Raw genomic sequence first — 21501 nt, 5'->3', positions numbered from 1 at the left:
TTGTTGTTTATCCATTCTAAATGTAATAGTTTGCATCTACGAACCCCAGACTCCCAGTCCATCCCTCTCCCTCCTCACCTTCCCCTGGGCAACCACAGTTTGTTCTCTATGTCTGTGATTCTGTTTCTGTTTTGTCGGTAGGTTCATTTGTGCTATATTTTAGATTCCACACATAAGTGATATATGGTATTTGTCTTTCTCTTTCTGACTTACTTCACTTAGTATCATTATCTCTAGGTCCATCCATGTTGCTGCAAATGGCATTATTTCATTCTTTTTTGTGGCTGAGTAGTATGCCATTGTATATGTGTACCACATTTTTTTTTTTTTTTTTTTTTGGGGGGGACAAAACTGCGAAACTTTACTGAGAGAATTTTAACAGTCACATTTCCAACACAAGAACGGCCTGCAGGGGCTTCCCTGGTGGCGCAGTGGTTGAGAGTCCGCCTGCTGATGCAGGGGACACGGGTTCGTTCCCTGGTCCGGGAGGATCCCACATGCCACGGAGCGGCTGGGCCTGTGAGCCATGGCCGCTGAGCCTGTGTGTCCGGAGCCTGTGCTCCGTGACGGGAGAGGCCACAACGGTGAGAGGCCCGCGTACTGAAAAAAAAAAAAAAAAAAAAAAAAAAAAAAAAAAAAAAAAAAAGAACGGCCTGCATGGTTATAGTTTGCCTTCATTTAAACCTGTGATTGCCCTTCACCTGTAAGATAACATAACATTTGGGAATATTAGTTAGAACTTTATTTAGATGACACTAAAAGAATACAGAGGACACTACAGTCTTAGTTTTATAAAATGGACTAAAACCAGAACCCTAAGGGTGACCCTTGGCTTATATATAGTTAAACCTCTGTAGAGACTTTGAAGGTAGACTTTCAGGCACATTAACAATATTTGCTCAGCACACCACTCTTTCTAGTGGTACAGAGAAACAAAGAGACTGTTCAAATTCAGGACTGATTAAACCCAATGCTTCCATTCAGAGATAGTTTTTTTTTTTTTTTAACATCATCTTTGGAGTATAATTGCTTTACAGTGGTGTGTTAGTTTCTGCTGTATAACAAAGTGAATCAGTTATACATATACATATGTTCCCATATCTCTTACCTCTTGCGTCTCCCTCCCTCCCACCCTCCCTATCCCACCCCTCTAGGTGGTCACAAAGCACTGAGCTGATCTCCCTGTGCTATGCGGCTGCTTCCCACTAGCTATCTGTTTTACATTTGGTAGTGTATATATGTCCATGCCACTCTCACTTTGTCACAGCTTACCCTTCCCCCTCCCCATATCCTCAAGTCCATTCTGTAGTAGGTCTGTGTCTTTATTCCCATCTTGCCCCTAGGTTCTTCATGAACTTTTTTTTTTCTTAGATTCCATATATACATGTGTTAGCATATGATATTTGTTTTTCTCTTTCTGACTTACTTCACTCTGTATGACAGACTCTAGGTCCATCCACCTCACTACAAATAACTCAGTTTCGTTTCTTTTTATGGCTGAGTATGTACCACATCTTTATCCATTTATCTGTTGATGGACATTTAGGTTGTTGCCATGTTTTGGCTATTGTAAACAGTGCTGCTATGAACATAGGGATGCATGTATCTTTTTTTTAAAATCTTTTTGGCCACTCCATGTGGCATGTGGGATCTTAGTTCCCAGACCAGGGATGGAACCTGCACCACCTGCATTGGCAGCGTGGAGTCTTAACCACTGAACTGCCAGGGAAGTCCCTATCTTTTTGAATTATAGTTTTATCTGGGTATACTCCCAGGAGTGGGATTGCTGGATCATATGGTAATTTTATTTTTAGTTTTCTGAGGAGCCTCCATACTGTTTTCCATAGTGGCTGTACCAACTTACATTCCCACCATCATCTGTAAGAATTAAAAAAAAAAAGACTTTGAGGGCTTTACAGAAGAAAAAATTTATCATTTGCATTTAATTTTTGTGATGAAGTAATAATTTAATCCAATTTGATCTTAGTGTTAGATAACTGATGTAATTCCTTAATTGCTAATTTAAAGGGTAGTTCTTTTCTGGATTATTTCATTTTGGCTATTCCATTTCATTATACTGAGCTGTGGATTTCCTTTTTCTTGTTCTGAGATTTCATTATTAAATGCTGTCATAAGTAAGTGGCTCATCAGTTGTATTTTGAAAATGTTTTATTGCTATGTTTTATTTTTTTTTTTGTTAGTATTAGACATTATGATTTGAAGAGTGTGTTGAAAACCTGGTTAATTATCAGATTACATGTACTGGTTTATTAGGTTAGACTGCAGACTGTTCTTGAAACTGAAAGTGCTATGATAACTCAGAAAACGCATTCACTGTGGCCCATTTCAAGTTACACGAAGGATAGGAGCCTTTGCTAATAGTCCATTTGCCCTATGCAGCTCTGATACGTGCTTTGTTTCCAAGCAAAGATGCATTGTTACTATTCTCTCATGGTATGTTGAATATTTCATTATGTTAAATATTTCAGTATTAATCTAGACTCTTAATCATGGTTTGTGAAAAATGATAGTGCACTGAATAAGGCAGAGCTGAAAGGGTAGGTTATTATTACTGATGAGTCAGTGTTCTTGGGGGTTTTCTGTTCCTGGGGATCTCTAAATTGGCAAAGGTTTCTTATAATCATCTGTTATCATTTTCTTGCTTCCTTGGACCTGGGGTCATCATGTTCTCAGAAAAGTTCTGGACTGACTTTGAAGTGTATCTTTAGAAACTTGTCATTTTGCACAGAAGTGGATAAGTGAAATGTGAGCTTGATCCCTTGGGATGAGGGGAAAAAACTCAAGGAAATGGAGGATGGCAACCCTTGAGAGAAATTTAAGCTTCTTTGGTGTCATTAAGACCTGTGAAAGAGGTAATGTTTTCTAGGTATCTTTATTGAGTTAGGGTCTAAGGTCGTGTTTAGTTTGCTGTATCTCAATTGCAGGGGGAAGGGTTCAGTTAAATACAATGCATTTATTAAGCCTGCCTTTTTTTTTTTGCTAATCTATAACGGGAGAGAGATTTCTTTGCACACACATCGGTGTTGCTAGAGGAAATCTAAAAACAGTCGAGCCAGTTCAGTTAATCATTTATAGAATGTTGTTAGATGAAAGTTACCATGCTCAAAAAAGGCATGATCTCTGTACTTAAAGGAGTTCTCAGCTTTATGGGAGATGGAAACACTGATATCGTGCTATGGGGCAAGTGCTGAAATAGAGATGCTTGTAAAGTGATGGGGGAACCCAGAAAAGAGGGAACAGCTCTTTCTATGAAAGCAGAGGACATTTGTGTGAGCCTTGAAGGAAGATGGAAGAGTCTGGAGGGGTGCTCTGGGCAGAGGATAGGGGTTATATAAAGGTCTGGAGACTTATACTATCTGGAGAAGAGTTTGGAGTAGAGACAGGTGATGAGGTTGGCAGGCCATTGTGAGTAAGGTTTGTAGGAGTTTCCGCTTCGTCCTGCCTGTGGTGGGGAAGCAATGCCAAGTTCTTTTCAGAGGAGAGTCGATTCCATGACAATGATAACTGGGGCTGTCTGGAGAGTGATTGGAAATGAGAAGACTCCTGAGAATGGGAAGGGTTAGTAGAGTGAGATATTTACTAAGATGCAGAGGAGGGGAGGGAAGAGGAGGAAAGGGGCCTAGAGTCTCCTTCTAGGGGACCTGGTTTGGTGGAGCTTTGGTAGGGGGAGATGAGGAAGGCCAAGGGGGAATAGATGGGGAGGAAAATGCTTGGCTCGAGCCTTGTGGGGTTTAAGGAACTGAGCTCTGCGGTCATGTGCATGAAGTCCTTTAGACTGGGAAAGTGCTGCTCTGGCCAGGAAGGCACTTGCTGTTGGCTTTTGGTCTTTACTATGGTTACTGTAAGAGGTGGGGTTTTCTCCTTTGTCTTTGAGGGTTTTTTCTGGGGCGGGGTGTGCATTTCAGGATTTCTCAAGTATTATAGAATGGTATTTTCAAGTTAAGAAAGATAACCTCCAGTGCCTTCTTAATTTCTTTGCTTATCTTTTAGCCTTATCTTCTGCCATTTCACTATCTGTCTTATATTTTTCACTTACACTTGTGGTTCTTGGAAGGTGCCAAAGTTCTCTGGTCCCTTTGCACAAACTGAAACAACCGCCCTCCCTCCCTCCCAGTACATCAGATCCTCAGTGAGGACTCTCTGGCCATTGGGGATTCCCTCCTGGGTGCTCCTCTTTGCACTGGTGGTTCACTGTACAACTCTATACTTTCTGTTTTATTGTAACTATTTTCTGTTCTAGACTGTGAGCATTTCCCCCAGCTGTTTTTGAAATTCTTCAAACGTACAGAAAAGTTGTAAAAGCGTAATACAACGAGCACTTGATTCTTCAGTTTACCTAGTTTCATCAATTGTTAAAATTTTTCAAATTTGCTCCATTACTCTATATAAACTTTTTTTCTGAGGAATTTGAAAGTAGACTGCAGACACCAAGTATTTCACCCTTAGGTTTTTTGGCATGTAACTTCTAAGAGTAAGGACATTGCCTTACTTAACTACACTATATAAGAAATTTTACATTGATATAGTAACATGATTTCTTTTAAAGAGTGGTCCAAGAACCAGTGTCTGCTCTCCCTAGGAACTTGTGAGAAATTCAGACTCTTACGTACTACCCTAGACCTACTGATTCAGAATTTGCCTTTTAACAAGATTCCCAGAAGCACTGATCTCATGTACAGTCCATATTCATATTAAATTCCACCAGTTGTCCCAGTGATGTCCTTCATAGTTTTTTTAATCCAGGAATCAGTAAAAGATCCCATACCTCATTTAGTTGTTGCATTTCTTTAGTTCTTTTTCAAATTATATTCTTTTTAAAAATATATTTATTTATTTGGCTGCACAAGATCTTAGTTGCGGCATGCGGGATCTTTGTTGCAGCATGCAGGGTCTTTTTAGTTGTGGCATGCGGGGTCTTTTTAGTTATGGCATACGGGATCTAGTTCCCTGACCAGGGATCGAACCTGGGCCCCCTGCATTGGGAGCATGAAGTCTTAACCATTGGACCACCAGGGAAGCCCCCTGTATCTCTTTAGTTTTGATTTTCAGTCTTTTTTCCCCCATGACATTGACACTTTTGAAGAGTTTAAGCCAGTTTTATAGAATGTCCACAGTTTGGATTTGTCTTATTGTTGCCACTTTTGGCAGGAACAGTACATGTGTGATGATGTACTTTTCTCAGGGCATTGAAATGATTGTCAGGTTGTTCTACTGGTGGTGATGCTAAGTTTAAACACTTGTGATTAAGTGGCATCTGCCAGATTGTTCCATTTAAATGCAACTTTTTCCTTTTGTACTTAATAATTAATTGCTGTGATGATCTGGTAGGGATTTCTAATTAGTCTTTGTGTCCCTGGCACCTAGCAGGATCCCCAGGATGTGGTAATTGACAAGTGAATGACAAACTAGGTCATCAAAGGTATACATTACAAGTTTTAGAGATAGTTCTTTCTTGCTTTCTTAGTCTGGGTAACTTCCTATACTCTAGTTAAGTTCCGGCATCTTTTCTCCTAGCTCTCCAAGAAAAGTACAGTCCTCTTCTTCCTGTGCACTTCTCAGCTGTGTGAGAAGTTTCTCTGCCTTTTAGTCCCATTGTTGTAAAACAAAACCCTCTTTTTCCTCCCTTTGTCTCTTTTCTCTTGTGCTTCCAGTCCACATGCTGGTTTCATCTTTGTTTTTCAGACCAGAGTCATCCAGTTTCTTATGGAAACAGGGACTTCCTGTATATCCATAATCAGTTGCCTGTTAGAGGGCTTAGTGCAGTTTTCTCTTAAACACTTCCTTTGTTGATGGTCTCAACCATGTCGAGTGGAAGCTAAGTAAATGAACACAGATATCCAGACCACACTGCAGTTACTTCAGCAGCTCTGGAGCTTGTTTTTTCCTTCACTTGATCTCTCTCACCTCTTCTTGCTCTATGCTCCAGCCACATTGGCCACCGTTTTCTCTAAGCCCTGGGAGATGCTGCCTTGTCTCTGTTACCTCTGCCTGCAGCGCTCTTCCCCCAAATAATTCATTTGATTGGCTCTTCCTTGACTTTCAGATTTCAGCTCGTGTTACCCAGACAGAAAGGCCCTGGAAGGACCCTACCTAATTGCATTACCATTATCCTGCTTACTTTTCTTTCTAGCACAGATATTGTCTTATTTGTTTACTTATTTATACTGTTACTACAGTGTAGTTTGACGAAGGCAGAGTTTTTGGTCTCAAATAGTGTCTATACAGAGAAGGCACTAAAATATTTGCTGATTGAGTGCCTAAATGGTGGACTGAACATTGTTTTTTTAGGTTTACCTTTTGTCCTTTGCTTAGTGCTCTTGGTAATCATTGTGTCTCCTAACGCTTGTGGCATGGAAGTTCTTTCATTCAGTTGTTCCCTGTGTTTCCCCCATTGCCTGTTTTTTTTTTTTAAATACGTGTTTATTTGGCTGTGTCGGGTCTTAGTTGCGGCTTGTGGGATTTTTTGTTGGGGCGTGCGGGCTTCTCTCTAGTTGTGGCACACGGGCTCTGGAGCTCGCGGGCTTAGTTGCCCAGCGGCATGTGGGATCTTAGTTCCCCGACCAGGGATGGAACCCGAGTCCCCTGAATTGGAAGGCAGATTCTTAACCACTGGACTGCCAGGGAAGTACCTCCACATTGCCTTTGGTACTCTAGAGAAGATAAGAAACAAAATGAGAGTGATGGTATGTTTTATTATGATTAAAAATAATTATAATCTTTTAAAAATAATTATAATAATAAAAGTAATCATAATTATAATCTTAAAAAAATAATAAAGATCTAGCCAAGTGTCCTTTTTCTTATAGATCTATATATACCTGGAAGTGGAGTGACAACTTGTACTATGTGCCATATAAGTTCCTGATATAAAATGTATTTGTATATGAGTTGATCACTGGTTTATGTAATCCAGTATTCTGTTGTAGATGGAAACTTTTTACTTTGATTGTGTTTTGGCTCTCACGTTTGACCAAGGCTAAGCATTTTTTTTTTGGACAATGATATTGTATTTGTGATTAGAAAGAGACTGTGCTTTTTTTTGTGGTGGTTGGAGGGGAACAGGTTTTCTTTTTGTTTACATGAACCTGTGCTTTTTTTAATATATAAATTTATTTTTGGCTGCATTGGGTCTTCATTGCTGCGCACAGGCTTTCTCTAGTTGCAGCGAGCGGGGGCTACTCTTCGTTGCGGTGTGCAGGCTTCTCATTGCTGTGGCTTCTCTTGTTGCGAAACACCGGCTCTAGGCGCGAGGGCTTCAGTAGTTGCAGCACGCGGGCTCAGTAGTTGTGGCTTGTGGGCTCTAGAGTGCAGGCTCAGTAGTTGTGGCGCATGGGCTTAGTTGCTCTGCAGTATGTGGGATCTTCCCAGACCAGGGCTCAAACCCATGTTCCCTGCATTGGCAGGCAGATTCTTAACCACTGTGCCACCAGGGAAGTCCCTGGAGTGAGTTTTAATTATAAAGGTTACCTTTTTTTTTTTTTTTTGACAGTAACTGGGAGATTTGAGAGTTGAGATTCCACCAGCTGTGGTAACTCCGTTTAATGCAGATGCAACCTGGCATCCCTACGACTGCCCTGAGTAATCCACAGTCCTATATCTTGTGCACTGTGACAGTTAACGTTACTGTGGGTACTTTAATTTCTAAATTTCCTAATTTGCATTTAAATGAACCATTCTAACACTGCATTAACTTAACCTTGCTGTTTAAAAAAAAAATTGGCATTTAGTAGCTAGGTGCAGATATTCTAAAGCTTTGGAGCAGACAGATTTTAAGAATAATGTGGCCATTCTGTTGTAAATGAACATTTAATATTTTTGGAGAAGGTATATAGCTCTTTGCACAAATGAGACAGTTTGCCAACAATCAGCCTCCTTGGTTCTGATGGAACTATGCTTTTATTTTCTGCTTGTTGCTTCTCCATTTCTCTTTCTGTCATGAATATTGCTAGTCACATGCCTACCGTCTCTGCCCCTGTCTGAATTTATAGTGAACTTTTGCTTTATAGCCAGGATTGCTATTTATAAGGTAATGAAGACTGAGTAACTACAGTTTAACTTTTTATTTCATTCCACTAAGCGTGATCCCTCCTGGAAAAACCTAAGGTTGCTGTAATTCATTAAGGTTGGCTGGCTCTAGTAGGTTTTGTAATAGGTCTTGTGAAGGAGTGATCTGTAAGTTAATTGGAAAACTAGAAATTGCCAAGAGTTTAAAAGTTATTTGTTTAGTTACTTTAAACAATGTCATTAATTGTAGAGAAGCAGAAGCTATGACTAAGATTGAAGCAGGAACTTTGTCTTGGTTGGCTTGTAAATATTTCAAAATCAGATTGCATAAATTTAATTCAACTAATACTGTGTCTGCTCTGCATAAAGCATCTTTGCATAAAGTACCTTGCTAGCAACTTAAGGCATATAAAGAAACATAAGCATAGTTATCACATTAAAACTTAAAATACAGGTAGCAATACCACAGGCTAAACCTGGGAAAAATCAATTATGTTTAATGAAACACTTCGGAGACTACTGAGAGACCATTTAAATGAAGGGAATACTAGAATTTCAGAGCTGGAAGGACATGGAGCTTAGAATTCAACCCCTTTCATTTTATAGATGAGGAAACTGAGGATCCAGAAAGGTGAGGTCACTTGTCCAAGGTCAGAGAATAAATAAATGACGAAGCTGGGTCCGGGAGCCATGTTCTTTCCAGAGAATGTATTTTCATTAGATTTTATTTATTTTTAAAATTCTTTTTTAAACTTTGAAGAGGTCAGTATTCTTTTTTTAAAAAATTTATTTATTTAATTTATTTTTGGCTGCGTTGGGTCTTCGTTGCTGCACGTGGGCTTTCTCTAGTTGCGGTGAGTGGGGGCTAGTCTTCCTTGCAGTGCACGGGCTTCTCATTGCAGTGGCTTCTGCTGTTGTGGAGCACAGGCTCAGGCACATGGGCTTCAGCAGTTGTGGCTCGTGGGCTGTAGAGCGCAGGCTCAGTAGTTGTGACGCACGGGCTTAGTTGCTCTGCGGCATGTGGGATCTTCCCAGACCAGGGCTGGAACCCGTGTCCCCTGCATTGGCAGGCGGATTCTTAACCACTGTGCCATGAGGGAAGCCCTTCATTAGATTTTTAAATGTTCTACCTCTGCTGTTTGAAATCCTTGTAGGGTTGGGGTCACCAAAAGCATAACTTGATTCTGTAGTATAGTTTAATAACATTTGGTGTCACTCTTGGAGGGGCCTTTGATTAAAGATGCCTCACAAGGCGGTGTGCTTCCATCATGGTTATTGAAAGACTTGAAAACACACTGAATGGGTTCTCAGTTTTCAAGTGTCAGTATATTTCAAGTTTCTCAATGGAAGTGAGTGATTGAGTCCTTTGCCTTAACACCTCCCTCCTCAGAGATAGTACTTAAGAGGATGTGGAGTTCTGGGATGTGGAATCAATCAGAAAGGACTTCAGGGGAGAATCTTGTTTAGTGATTGCAAAGTGGTGACCAACAGGGCAAACATAGTACTCAGATATGAGTGTTTGTCCCATACAGTGGTAAAATCTTTTGGAACAAGTTTCTAACATTAAAGTTGGGAGATTTAATGTAAAAATCTGCAAGTTTGGATCTCTTAAAAAATCGAATGATCTGCTAACCAGAGGTGTGCATGATAAAGATTGCCTGGAGCTCATGGGAAGCTGGGCACATGCTTTTCCCATTTACCAGTCCCTAGTGGGTCTCCCCAGACCCAGAGAGGTCAGGGTCATTTGCAGTTCATTAGTGTGCTTACACTCTGCCTTCTTTTCCAGTTAATAAGAAAGTGAAATTATTTTGTAATTGGGAAAACAAAAGACCAAAAAGACTTTTTTTGATAATTTAAAATTTATTATCAATCAACATGTGTACAGATCATCAGGGGACTCTTGTTCTTTCTCTAAGGCAGTCCTAATTTTTCTCCAAGTGTCTGAAGCCTTTTTCCCCGTTACTGGACTGGTCCAGTCTTCCCAGGCTCACCTTGGGCAGCTTGCTCCCTCTTTGAGTTATCTCCAAACAGCTTTTCTTCTTGGCAGCTTCCCTGTGGCTTGAGACCTTGTCTCTCTCTCTCTCAGCTCAGGACTCTCATCCTTTCCAGTTTTGCTCATTGGGCCTGAGCAATGGATTCTAAAACCATAAGAATGCGTGTGTATGGTGTTTGGATCTTGTTTGCTGGTTTTCAAAAGTAATCAAGTCCTCAGGCCAGGTGCCTTTCCTCAGGCAGGGGTTGGGCTAAGTGCTTTTCCCTGAACTCCTTTCAAGAAGGCTTTTTATTTCAAGAAAAAAATGAAAAGGTGTATTTCTTTGGGAAAGTGAATTGTTGTATGTTGTACTTGTTTAATAATTAAAATCCAAATGTGACCACATGTCTTCTTGCAGCTAACTTCATTTAAGTTGTCTTTTGACTCCTTCCCTCTGCAACCTTTGAAAGATTTTCTGTTCTGTGTTGATACAGTGGCTGGAATGCTAGGATACAGAAATGTGGGATCCATGGGGAAAAATCATTCCTTCTGAAATGTCTTATCTTTGACATTTGATGACATTTGCTTGAGCTGTTGTCAGTCCTGTAGCAATCTAAAGGACTCCCATCTCCTAGGGTTTGCTGACTTGGGCTGATGTTTAGTGGGCAAATAACCTTTAAAAACCAAAGTATAGGCTTGACATAATATGAGTGTAGAGAGCAAGTTTGCCCACTTGAAATGAAACAAATTCCCTGGAAATGGGCATTTTGTGTTACCAGATTAAGCAAATCCACATTCCTTTCGGCATTCCATCTTCAGCGATTCTAGAATTTTTAGATGATGCCTCCAGTAATATTTTCAGCTATATCTAAAGGAGTCTACCTATTTGTGCCTCAAGCGTGCATTTATGGGAGAGGATACAAACATATTTTTTATAGTAAAGTTGTTAGGAGTGTACTGGTCACAGACATGCGCAGTTCTACCTTGTCCTGGTCATTATTCAAATATAGGATTTAGATGTCTGATGTTGCTTTCTGTAGAGGGTTTAGAACTGTGCTGTCCGATAAGGTAGTCACTGGTGGCTACTTGACAGTAATTAAAATGAAATAAAATAAAGATAATCAATTCTCAGCTACACTAGCCACATTTCAAGACATCTCTCTCTCTCTCCTCTCCCCTCCCCCCTTGTTCTCTCCCTCTCCTCCTCCCTTCTCTTCTCTCCTTCTACCCCTCCCTTTCTCCATACTGTCTCTCATTTTCCCCTTCAATTTCCCTCTGTTCCTTGTCTTTCTCCTCTCTTCCTTCTTTTCTTCTCCTTCCCACTCTTCCTCCCACTTTCCGTTCTTCTCTGTATATATGCATATATTTAATACATTAGTTTTTTCTAAACCGTATGAGAGTAAGTTGCAGACATCATTCCCATTACATGTCACAAGGACATAGCTACAATATAATGATGGGAATTTGAAAAGTTAACATTGATACATTACTATTTATTATCTATTTCAGAGTCCCTGATCAAATTTTATCAGTTGTCTCAATTTTTTTTCCTCCTAATACAATTTTCAGTCCAGAATGACTGCATTTAGTTTTCATGTCTTTTTTAGCCTCTTTTAATTTGGAAGAATTTCTCAGCCTATCTTTGTTTTTCCTACCTTGACATTTTTGAAGACTGTAGCTAGTTATTCTGTAGAATATCCATCACTTTGAGTTTGTCTGATGTTTCCTCATGACAAGATTGAGGTTAGATAGTATTGGTAGGAAATACCACAGAAGGTGATGCTGTATCCTTCTCAGTGCATTGTACCAGGGGGTACATGATGTCCATTTGTCCCATTATTAGGGATGTTAATTTTTGTCACTTGGCTAAGGTGGTGTTTGCCGGGTTTCTGTACTACAGAGTTATATTTCCCCTCTTGGTAGTCAGTAATCTGTTGGGAGTTACTATGAGACTATGTAAGTACTCAGTTTCTTAGTAAACTTTTCATCTGTTTGCTTTAGCATTCTTTGATAATTCTTGCCTGAATATTATTATGATGTTTCATAAATGGTGATTTTTCTAAATATGTTATTCCTTCCCTATTGGTTGGTTAATTTCCTATTACAGAGGAACTTTTCTTCTCTTTTGTTCATGTTAGCGTGGACTCATTCAGCGGATCACAGTCTGTTTAGTTTAATGTTCACAAAAGCCATCTAAAGATAATGATAGTCTTTTTTTCTTTATTATTATTTTAATAAATGTATTTATTTATTTATTTTTGGCTGCGTTGGGCCTTCATTGCTGCACGCGGGCTTTCTCTGGTTGCGGTGAGCGGGGCTGCTCTTTGTTGTGGTGTGCAGGCTTCTCATTGCAGTGGCTTCTCTTGTTGCGGAGCACAGGCTCGAGGTGCACAGGCTTCAGTAGTTGTGACATGCAGCCTCAGTAGCTGTGGCGCATGGGCTTAGTTGCTCCGCGGCATGTGGTATCTTCCCGGACCAGGGCTCAAACCCGTGGCCCCTGCATTGGCAGGAGGATTCTTAGCCCCTGCGCCACCAGGGAAGACCCCTATTATTATTATTATTTTTCTTTTCTTTATTTTTTTGGCTGCATCGGGTCTTAATTGCAGCACATTGGATCTTTGTTGAGGCATGCGGGATCTTTCGTTGCGGCTCGCGGGCTTCTCTCTAGTTGTGGTGCATGGGCTCCAGAGCATGTGGGCTCTGTAGTTTGTGGCACTCAGGCTCTCTAGTTGAGATGTGAGAGCTCAGTAGTTGTGGCGTGCAGGCTTAGTTGCCCCATGGCATGTGGGATCTTAGTTCCCCGACCAGGGGTCGAACCTGTGTCCCCTGCATTGGAAGGTGGATTCTTTACCACTGGACCACCAGAGAAGTCCCTGATAGTCTTTTTCTAAAAAGTAAATGATAGTTTTATTTTATAAATGAGGAAACAAGTTCAAAGTGATTAAGTGATGGTCAAGCCTGCCTTTTGATTATATTGTCCTCCTTACAATTTGTAAAATAAAGATTGTACTTTTTTTCATTACAAAAATAACTTCTAAATACCTGTCATTTTATAAAAATCATAAAATACAATTATAAAAAAGAATGTTAAAACCACTCATAATCCCCAAATCTTAGAGGTAACATCATTGTTAATATTTTGGTTTATATATCCCCCTGCAGTTATACTTCATATTGTTTTCAAAATCCCCTTTCCGTCTTCAGTAGTATGTATTTTGAACATTTTCTCGTAAACCTCTGCATTTTCCCCATTTTTAAAATGAGAAATTTCAGATATACACACCCAGCCACACACGTCTTCCATCTAATTTAACATTTATGAATATTTTTTCATAATTCCTTGGTCTCTCTGTGTATGTATTTTTACTTTCGCTGAATTTGAAAGTTGCAATCATCTTGACATTTCACCCCTAGATATTTCAACATGCATCTCCTAAAAATAGTCCTTTTTCTATATAGCCACAATTCATTATCACACCTATGAAATTGAGCAGTAATTTCATAATATAAATATTAAAAATTCACCAATTTCCCTGCAAATGTCTTCTTAATAGCTTTTTGTTTCAAACTGGGATCCAAACAAGATACATGTGTTGCATTAGATTCTTATGTCTCCTGAGCCTTTTAGTCTGAAATATTCCCCACACCCCCCCATGTTGACTTTCTGACAAGTTAATGTCCTGTTGTCTTGTGGGATGCCTTACATTCTGGATTTGTCTGTTACCTCATGGTGTTGTTTAACATGCATGTGTATCCCCTATAAACTTCTGTACTTCATATAAACTTGCAATACAGTTGAGGTTAGGGTTTCTTAACCTGCATTGAATTTGAATTGGAAAAATTTTGTCTTTGTTGTTAATATTAATAGGAATTTAGCATTTCCTTCTTTTATTAACAATAGAAAACCAACTCCAGTTTTCAGTTGAACCTCAAACTTTGTCCCACTAGTAGGAATCTCAGTGCTTTTCATATATGTAGCAATTGTAATGTATCTTGAAAAAGTGCGTGTTCATTATTACTTTGAAGTAGTTATCAGACTTCTTGACTTTTTTTTTTTTTTTTAATTTATTTTTGGCTGTTGGGTCTTTGTTTCTGTTGCGGCGAGCGGGGGCTACTCTTTGTTGCAGTGCACGGGCTTCTCATTGTGGTGGCTTCTCTTGTTGCGGAGCACCGGCTCTAGGCACGCAGGCTTCAGTAGTTGTGGCACACAGGCTTAGTTGCTCCACGGCATGTGGGATCTTCCTGGACCAGGGCTCAAACCTGTGTCCCCTGCATTGGCAGGCAGATTCTTAACTACTGCACCGCCAGGGAAGTCCCTTGACATCTTATTTAATATGTTAATAAAGAGCATATATATTACTGCATGGCACATTTGTAAAGTATTTTTATAACTAAATTTCAATATATATGTTTCTTTGGTAATCCTTTTTTTTTTTGTGGTATGCGGGCCTCTCACTGTTGTGGCCTCTCCCGTTGCGGAGCACAGGCTCCAGACGCTCAGGCTCAGCGGCCATGGCTCATGGGCCTTCCGGACCGGGGCACGAACCCGTGTCCCCTGCATCGGCAGGCGGACTCTCAACCACTGTGCCACCAGGGAAGCCCCCTTGGCGGTAATCCTTTGAATTATATTTCACGCATTTCAAAAAAGTTCTGAGAAAGGGTCTATAGCTACCCTGTGCAGTACTGAAGCCACTAGCCACATGTGGCTATTGAGCCCTTGAAGTGTGGCTTGTTTGAATTTAAATGTGCCTTAAGTGTAAAACACATCCCAGATTTCCAATACTTAGTACTTATGTAAACATCTCTAATTAGAAAAAACTGATTACATAACGAAATGATAATATTTTAGATATACTGTTTTAAATAAAATATATTATTGAAATTAATTTCATCAGTTTCTTTTTACTTTTTTAACACGGCTACTAGAAAAATTTAAATTACATAGGTGGCTTGTATTATATTTCTATTGGACAACATTAGTCTATAGACTTTACTAGACTGCTAAAGGGATCCGTACATTGAAAAAGGCTTAGAATCCCTGTGCAGAGGCTTCATTAGACTCAGGTTAAACATTTAATTTTAATTTTGCTGTTGCACAGATAATTTTGCTCAGTTTATAGTAATACAGAGGCTCTTGAAAAACATTTAAAACTTTTTTTTCATTAAGAGTACTTTTTAGGAAACGTAGGGCACTTCATATTTCATTGGGTTAGGCATATACTATCAGAGTTGCATTATTAGCAATACTAAGTTTAGTTATTTAAGGGGATGATTATTAGATCCCAACACTGTAAAGGTGTATCCTCCCTGCTTTGTAATTAATAAGTAGCCTGTTCAGGTGGTACTTCGGCACCTTACAAATACCCTGTTCCCCAATAGCCTATCACCTAATGGTGTTAACATTCATTGATAATCCGTGTTTGAATCAGTTATCCCACTGGGGTTTACAAAATGGTCATTTTCTAATTCTATTCTATATTTATGGTACAGAAATTCTCTTCCCACCCCCTTTCTTTTGAGGATCCCTGTGGTCGTAGGATAGCTATCTAATAGGCAGTTACAGTTATTCTTCTTGATACTCAACTTGTGAATTTAGCCAATGGAGCCCTTGGTTCTAGTATCTTTTTGATATGATCTTGTTAGTCTTTGTGTCTTTCCTTGCTTTCTGCGCAATAGGTTATATCAGACCTTTAATAAGCCTTTTTTTTTTTTTTTAAAGGAAATAGTATTTAATAGAAATAAAGACCTGGGCAGTGAGAACACTAATTTTTGTTTTTTCTGAATTTTGTCAGTATAGTTTTTAAAGAGTAGCACAGTATCCCCTTGTGTGGTTGGTTGTGTGATTTATTCAGTGATCTGTTTGAAATTTAGGTAGTTTCCAGTTTTTAATGACTATATACAGTGCTGATGTGAACATCATTGTATCCAAGTTTTTACATGTACCTTAATTTTTCCTTTAGAATAAAATTTGAGAGGTAGAATTTCTTGTTCACAAAAATGCACCCTAAAAGGTTTTATATTTCTATGAACAGTTTGTTGTCTGGAGAGTTTTAGTGTTTACTTCAGCTACATGTCTCACCTGGTTTTCTGGTTTTTCTTTAATCTTTGAGGCACTACTTTTAGAAGCAAACACCAGCTGCTTGGTATTTGGCTGAAGTCTTTTTCCCTTAGTCTTAAAGCCTCTGTCTAATGGAGGTTTACCTTGACACTGATACAGTGATATTTGACTAAGTGTGACTTGAAATTTCTTCTGGCTACAAGTGATAATAGCTGTAGGTGCAGAGGGCAGTAGGCTTAAGCATTATGTTTTAATATAGTAAGAGAAGATATTCTCTAAGAATCCATCAAACAGTGAAGTGAGGTTTACCTTTTAGATAATAGTTTACTATAAATATTTTGGAATAAGAAAAACCAGAATCTTCTGTATTAGTCTTCTTTCACTTTAGCTTTTCATCCTAATTCTAAGTCAGTGTGGAAAAACTCGAGGTAGAAGTGTCTTGGTGCCAGAGAAGCCAAAAGGGAAAAGCTCTGTGTTTGGGAATGCCCTCTTACAGTAGCCCTAATGTTTGTAAACTCGAAATCTTAAGTGTAAGAGGTTGTAAGAATTATGGGCCCTCATGTGCAGGCTGGTAAGAATTTTTTTCATCTTGTGATTGTAGCTTTCCTGGTATAAAAGTCCTTAAGTAGGAGAAGACTTGTTATATGTTTCACGTTTGTGTTTGATACTTGCCTGACCTTGTCTCTTTCTCTTTCAGAAATGACTGCTGTCCACGCAGGCAACATAAACTTCAAATGGGACCCCAAAAGTCTAGAGATCAGGACTCTGGCAGTTGAAAGACTGTTGGAGCCTCTTGTTACCCAGGTAAGAATCTGCAAACAAATATGTAGTTGTTGTAACATGATTCCATAGCAATAGGCCCAGGTAATAAACACAGGGCAAGGTTATTTAGTTCAAAGCCTTAATTTGAGTGGTTGAGTTTAGGCTGATAGTAATGAGACAGTTTGGCTCCGCTAATAGTTAAATATTGATGTGTGGATTCATTTAGCCCTTTAGAAACACATTTGCTGCCATTTTTTCAGTCTTACTGGCAGTAATAGGGGCTAGTGTATGTAGTACAACTAATACTTAAAAGTATTTCAAAAAAAGATAGGATGCGGAGCCTTGACTGTTAAGCTTCTTCACCCTGCTTAACACACCTTTTGTTGTCTAGGATTGATTAACAGGTCATTTAACTTGAGGGTGTAGGTTTGGTATGTTTTGTTACAAGTACACATATCACAGTGTGATGACATTTCATTAACTGTTAGCAACTAGCTATGCACTTTTAGTGTTTTGGCACATTTTACTCCTGTGTGTGTGTGTGTGTGTGTGTGTGTGAGAGAGAGAGACAGACAGACAGATACTGTGCGAGCATGAAAATGAGATGTAATGGCATGTGCTATCTTTTTAAAAAACTCCATTCTAGCTCATAAATATAAACTAGTATTATAAGTAAGTAAGTAGGAGTGGGTGGTAATACTCGAGAATATTTACTTTCTTGGAGCCCATCTACTGCAGCTCTCAGGTCTTCTGTGGACCGCGTTACACTAATAGATGTTCAGTCATCTTCAGCCTATACAGGTCATCATTATTATATGTGTTAATGATGGTTAATGTCTGGGACTTAAAACATCACAGTAGGCTGCTTTGGGCAATTGTTCCTTTCTTTATTAAGGGCCTTTCCTAATTAATTGCGATTTGTGTGAATACACTGAAAAGATTTCAGAAGCAAGTTATCTTAAAACATTTTGCACAGGTTGAAAACATGGAAAAATGTGACCTCCAGGCAGATCTAATAAATTCATTGTTAACCTCTTTCTAACCTTCTTGATGACATGCAGTAGAGACGTAACTTGTTTGTTACCAGTTTTTAATTTGTAAAATGAAGTTTAAAAACCTAATGATCACGTTTGAAGAATTAAAATATTCATTATATTTCTTAGCTTACACATTGAGATAGCTAAATTATTTTGGAAACTAAATAGAGTATCATTCCTGAATATCTTAAATATGGAGAGAGTTGTATGTTATTTGTTAATGCTTAGTGGAATCTCATAAGTGTGATGTTTCATTTTATTATGAATAATTTATTCTTGCTACCTTTAAAGATGTTAGTCTTTCTGTTTTTTTAAAAATTTTAATTGACTACAGTTTAATTTTCAAAAATGAAACTTTTAGGTTACAACCCTGGTAAACACCAATAGCAAGGGGCCCTCTAATAAGAAGAGAGGTCGTTCTAAGAAGGCCCATGTTTTGGCTGCATCTGTTGAACAGGCAACTGAGAATTTCTTGGAGAAGGGGGATAAAATTGCAAAGGAGAGTCAGTTTCTCAAGGAGGAGCTTGTGGCTGCTGTAGAAGATGTTCGAAAACAAGGTAGGTCAATATTGCTTTTTATATATAGAGAGGCAGGCCTTTCTAGAAAAATAATCCTTAAAGGTGACTTTTTGTGGTCAGTATTTTCATTCTTATATGCTTGCCAGTTGCTCAGGTAACCATGAATATTCACTTAGTGGAGATGTATTAAGTTGTACTGGCTTAAGCTTTAATCAGGAGAGATTAACAAAGGAACGTCTTTTTTGGAGACTCTGAATCCAGTTCCCTTGGGTGTTCCAAATAATAGTTGAGTCTTAGAAATGTTATAACACAATTTGATAGGAAATAAATGGGGCAGAAGTTTATATTTTATCCTATGTAATATCTCTTAGTTTGTGCTGAAGATGTAAGGGTGATAAAATGGAAAAATGTCCAGCCATTCTTTTCAGAAAGCACTAGAAACTGCTTCATTCTGTCAGACTGGTATGTAAAATCAGCCATGCATATTTGCACTGGCTTGAGTTTAAAATAATTTAAATGGAGCTTAAGGGAAACATTATTTTTGGAAACTCAGAAGTAGTAAAAAGTGAAATTGTAACCCACAGCTTATCAGTAGTTACTATTAGAAAAACTCATCGCTATGATGTAATCACAATATAAGAGGACTTTATTAAAAATTTTTAAAAATTTTATATTGGAATATGGTTGATTAACAATGTTGTATTAGTTTCAGGTGTACAGTAAAGTGATTCGGTTATACATATACATGTATCTATTCTTTTTCAAATTCTTTTCCCATTTAGGTTATTACAGAATATTAAACAGAGTTCCCTGTACTATACAGTAGGTCCTTGTTGGTTATCTAGATAAGAGGACTTTAAATCTGGACAATTAACTTCTTGAAACCTGCAGTTTTGTGTTAAACTTCTGGTCCAGCAGGAGGACTTCAACAAAGACATAGGTTTTTTTATGGCTGTTGGATATCATCTAAGGTGAACTGACCTCCTGCTCTGTGCATGTGCTTTACTGGCTCTTGGGAGAACCTCAGTGGCTCTCTGATGGCTGACAGCAATGTACAAAGTCCGTTGGAATCTTAAGTCAAATTCATCCCTGTGACAGTACCCAAAAAGAGCAGTGCATTCAGTGGAGATGCTATCTCCCATTGTTCTGAGTTTGTGAATAAATATTTTAATACTGCAAATGATGAGATTACTTAAGTTCCGTAATACTAGCTAGGTGGACGTGTTAGTTTTCTCTGGCTGCCATAATAAATTACTATAAACTTGGTAGCTTAGAGCAACAGAAATTTTTTTTTTTGAAGTTCTGAAATCAAGGCGTCAGCAGGGTTGATTCTTTCTTGGGGCCTCAGATGAAGAATCTGTTCCATGTTCTTTCCTGGCTCCTGGTTGTTGCTGGCAATCCTTGGCATTCGTTGGCTTATAGACACATCACTCCAATATCTGGCTCTTTTTGTCACATGGTATTTATTCTCCATGTATCTCTGTGTTGCAAAGTTACCTCTTATAAGGACATTAGTCACTGATTTAGGGTCCACCCAGTGTGACCTCATCTTAATTTGGTTATATCTGCAAAGACCCTATATCTAAATAAGGCCGCATTCACAGGTTCTGGGTGGACTTGAATTTTGGCAGGACACTATCAACTTGGTAGAGTGGGTTTTTAATGAATTTATTTTAAAGTGGTTTAATTTTCCAATTCAGGACAATTTTTGAGCTTCCTATTGAGGATATCAGGACGGCTGTTACTTCATTGACCTCAGAAAGTTTTGTTTCCTAGGCCTTCTTGCCTCCTCTAATGAAACTCAAAATCTTAACAGGTGAATTTGGTCAAGTGTTCATTGTCTAGTGACTTAAGACATTTATTTTCAAAATAAAGCTTAATTATTGCAAGTAGCTTTTTTCCCCACTGTATATGTTCCTTGTTTCAGAAGTTACTCTGATACAAATCTGTAGCAATCATGGTATAATACACTCTCCCCAAGCACCCCCCTATTATGAATGCATATCTAAATTTCTGTTTCTTTGTGTTTTTTTGTTTATATCTGAGAAAATCTTTTATGTGGCTCTGAATCATAAATACTTGTTCGTCCCGGTCCAGCTTTGTAATTATTTTTGATCTATTCATGATTTAGGCACCATAATTTTCCTTCTCCTTGCAGGAAGACAAAACAAAACAAAAGTAAAACTAAAGCAAATATATAACTGCCTGTCATCATCGTTACTGTATCAGATGTGAAAAGCTGAAGTGCCTTGCCTTTTTTCTGTTGGCTTACTTTTTTCTTTGGTGATTGTTAACAAATGGTGATGCAGCCTCTCTCCTATCATAAGTAGAAAATATGTGGTATGAAAATGGTTAAGCACAGATTCTTTTTAGTCAACCAAACCTTGTTGGTTATGTTGTTGAAGCTGTTTACTCATCATTTGAAACCCTGAAGTGATGTTAATATATCTGCAGATTCTTTGACACCTCTCTGTTTAAAAAGTGGCGTCTAACTTTGATCCTCTTGAATGTGTGTTGTACTTAGAGACTCTTTGTTCTATAAAGAATAGAATGTGATGTGGAAGTTATACTATTTACTTTCGAAGCAAAGTCATAAAAAGAGTGTTGTATCCTCTTATCTCTTTCTCATGGGTTATTCACTCTGGGGAAGCTGGCTGCTATGTTACAAGGACACTCAGGAGGTCTTGTGGAAAGGAACTGATGTCTCTTGTACCAAATTGCCAAGCATATAAGTAAGCTGCCTTGGAAGCACATCCCCCAGCTACAGTCAAGTTTCAGGTGATGGCAGCCCCAATCAACCCTGAATTCCTGACCCACAGAAAACTTGGGGAGATAATATTTATTTTAAGCAACCAAACTTTGGGGTAATTTATTGGGTAGGGAAAGATAATTAATGCAAAAACTTTTCCCAGGCCCGCTTTCAGTCGTTCTGAGCACTTATGCAAAACTCTGACCTAACTGCTCTGAATTTTACTGGCATATAAAACGTAGAGTAATTATGATTTATCTAGCGCTCCATAGCAGATTGACTTATTAAGTAGAGTTAGAATCCTTTGCATTTCAAGTCTGTTGCTTATCCACTGGAACACTTAATTGCTAAAGGATGTATATTTATTTATTTTTGGCTGC

At 38.7% G+C, this 21501-nt stretch overlaps 1 protein-coding gene across 6 annotated transcripts in view; it reads left to right on the top strand.

Moving 5' to 3' along the window:
• CTNNA1 (catenin alpha 1) overlaps positions 1 to 21501 on the top strand; it is a 313486-nt gene that overhangs the window by 150897 nt on the left and 141088 nt on the right. For 2 of the 6 annotated variants that reach the window (XM_032625296.1, XM_032625302.1), the window contains exons 2-3: positions 16753 to 16859; positions 18216 to 18411. In XM_032625296.1, coding sequence (XP_032481187.1) covers positions 16755 to 16859; positions 18216 to 18411 — 301 coding nt within the window. In that variant the 5' untranslated portion in view covers positions 16753 to 16754. Of the gene's footprint in view, positions 1 to 7510; positions 7647 to 16752; positions 16860 to 18215; positions 18412 to 21501 lie in introns of all 6 variants that reach the window. The other 4 variants (XM_032625299.1, XM_032625298.1, XM_032625297.1 and 1 more) reach the window with 3 other exon arrangements.

This window comes from Phocoena sinus, chromosome 3 (genome assembly GCF_008692025.1).
Source record: "Phocoena sinus isolate mPhoSin1 chromosome 3, mPhoSin1.pri, whole genome shotgun sequence".
Lineage (NCBI taxonomy): Eukaryota > Metazoa > Chordata > Mammalia > Artiodactyla > Phocoenidae > Phocoena > Phocoena sinus.
This window is presented reverse-complemented; position numbering and strand designations above follow the sequence as displayed.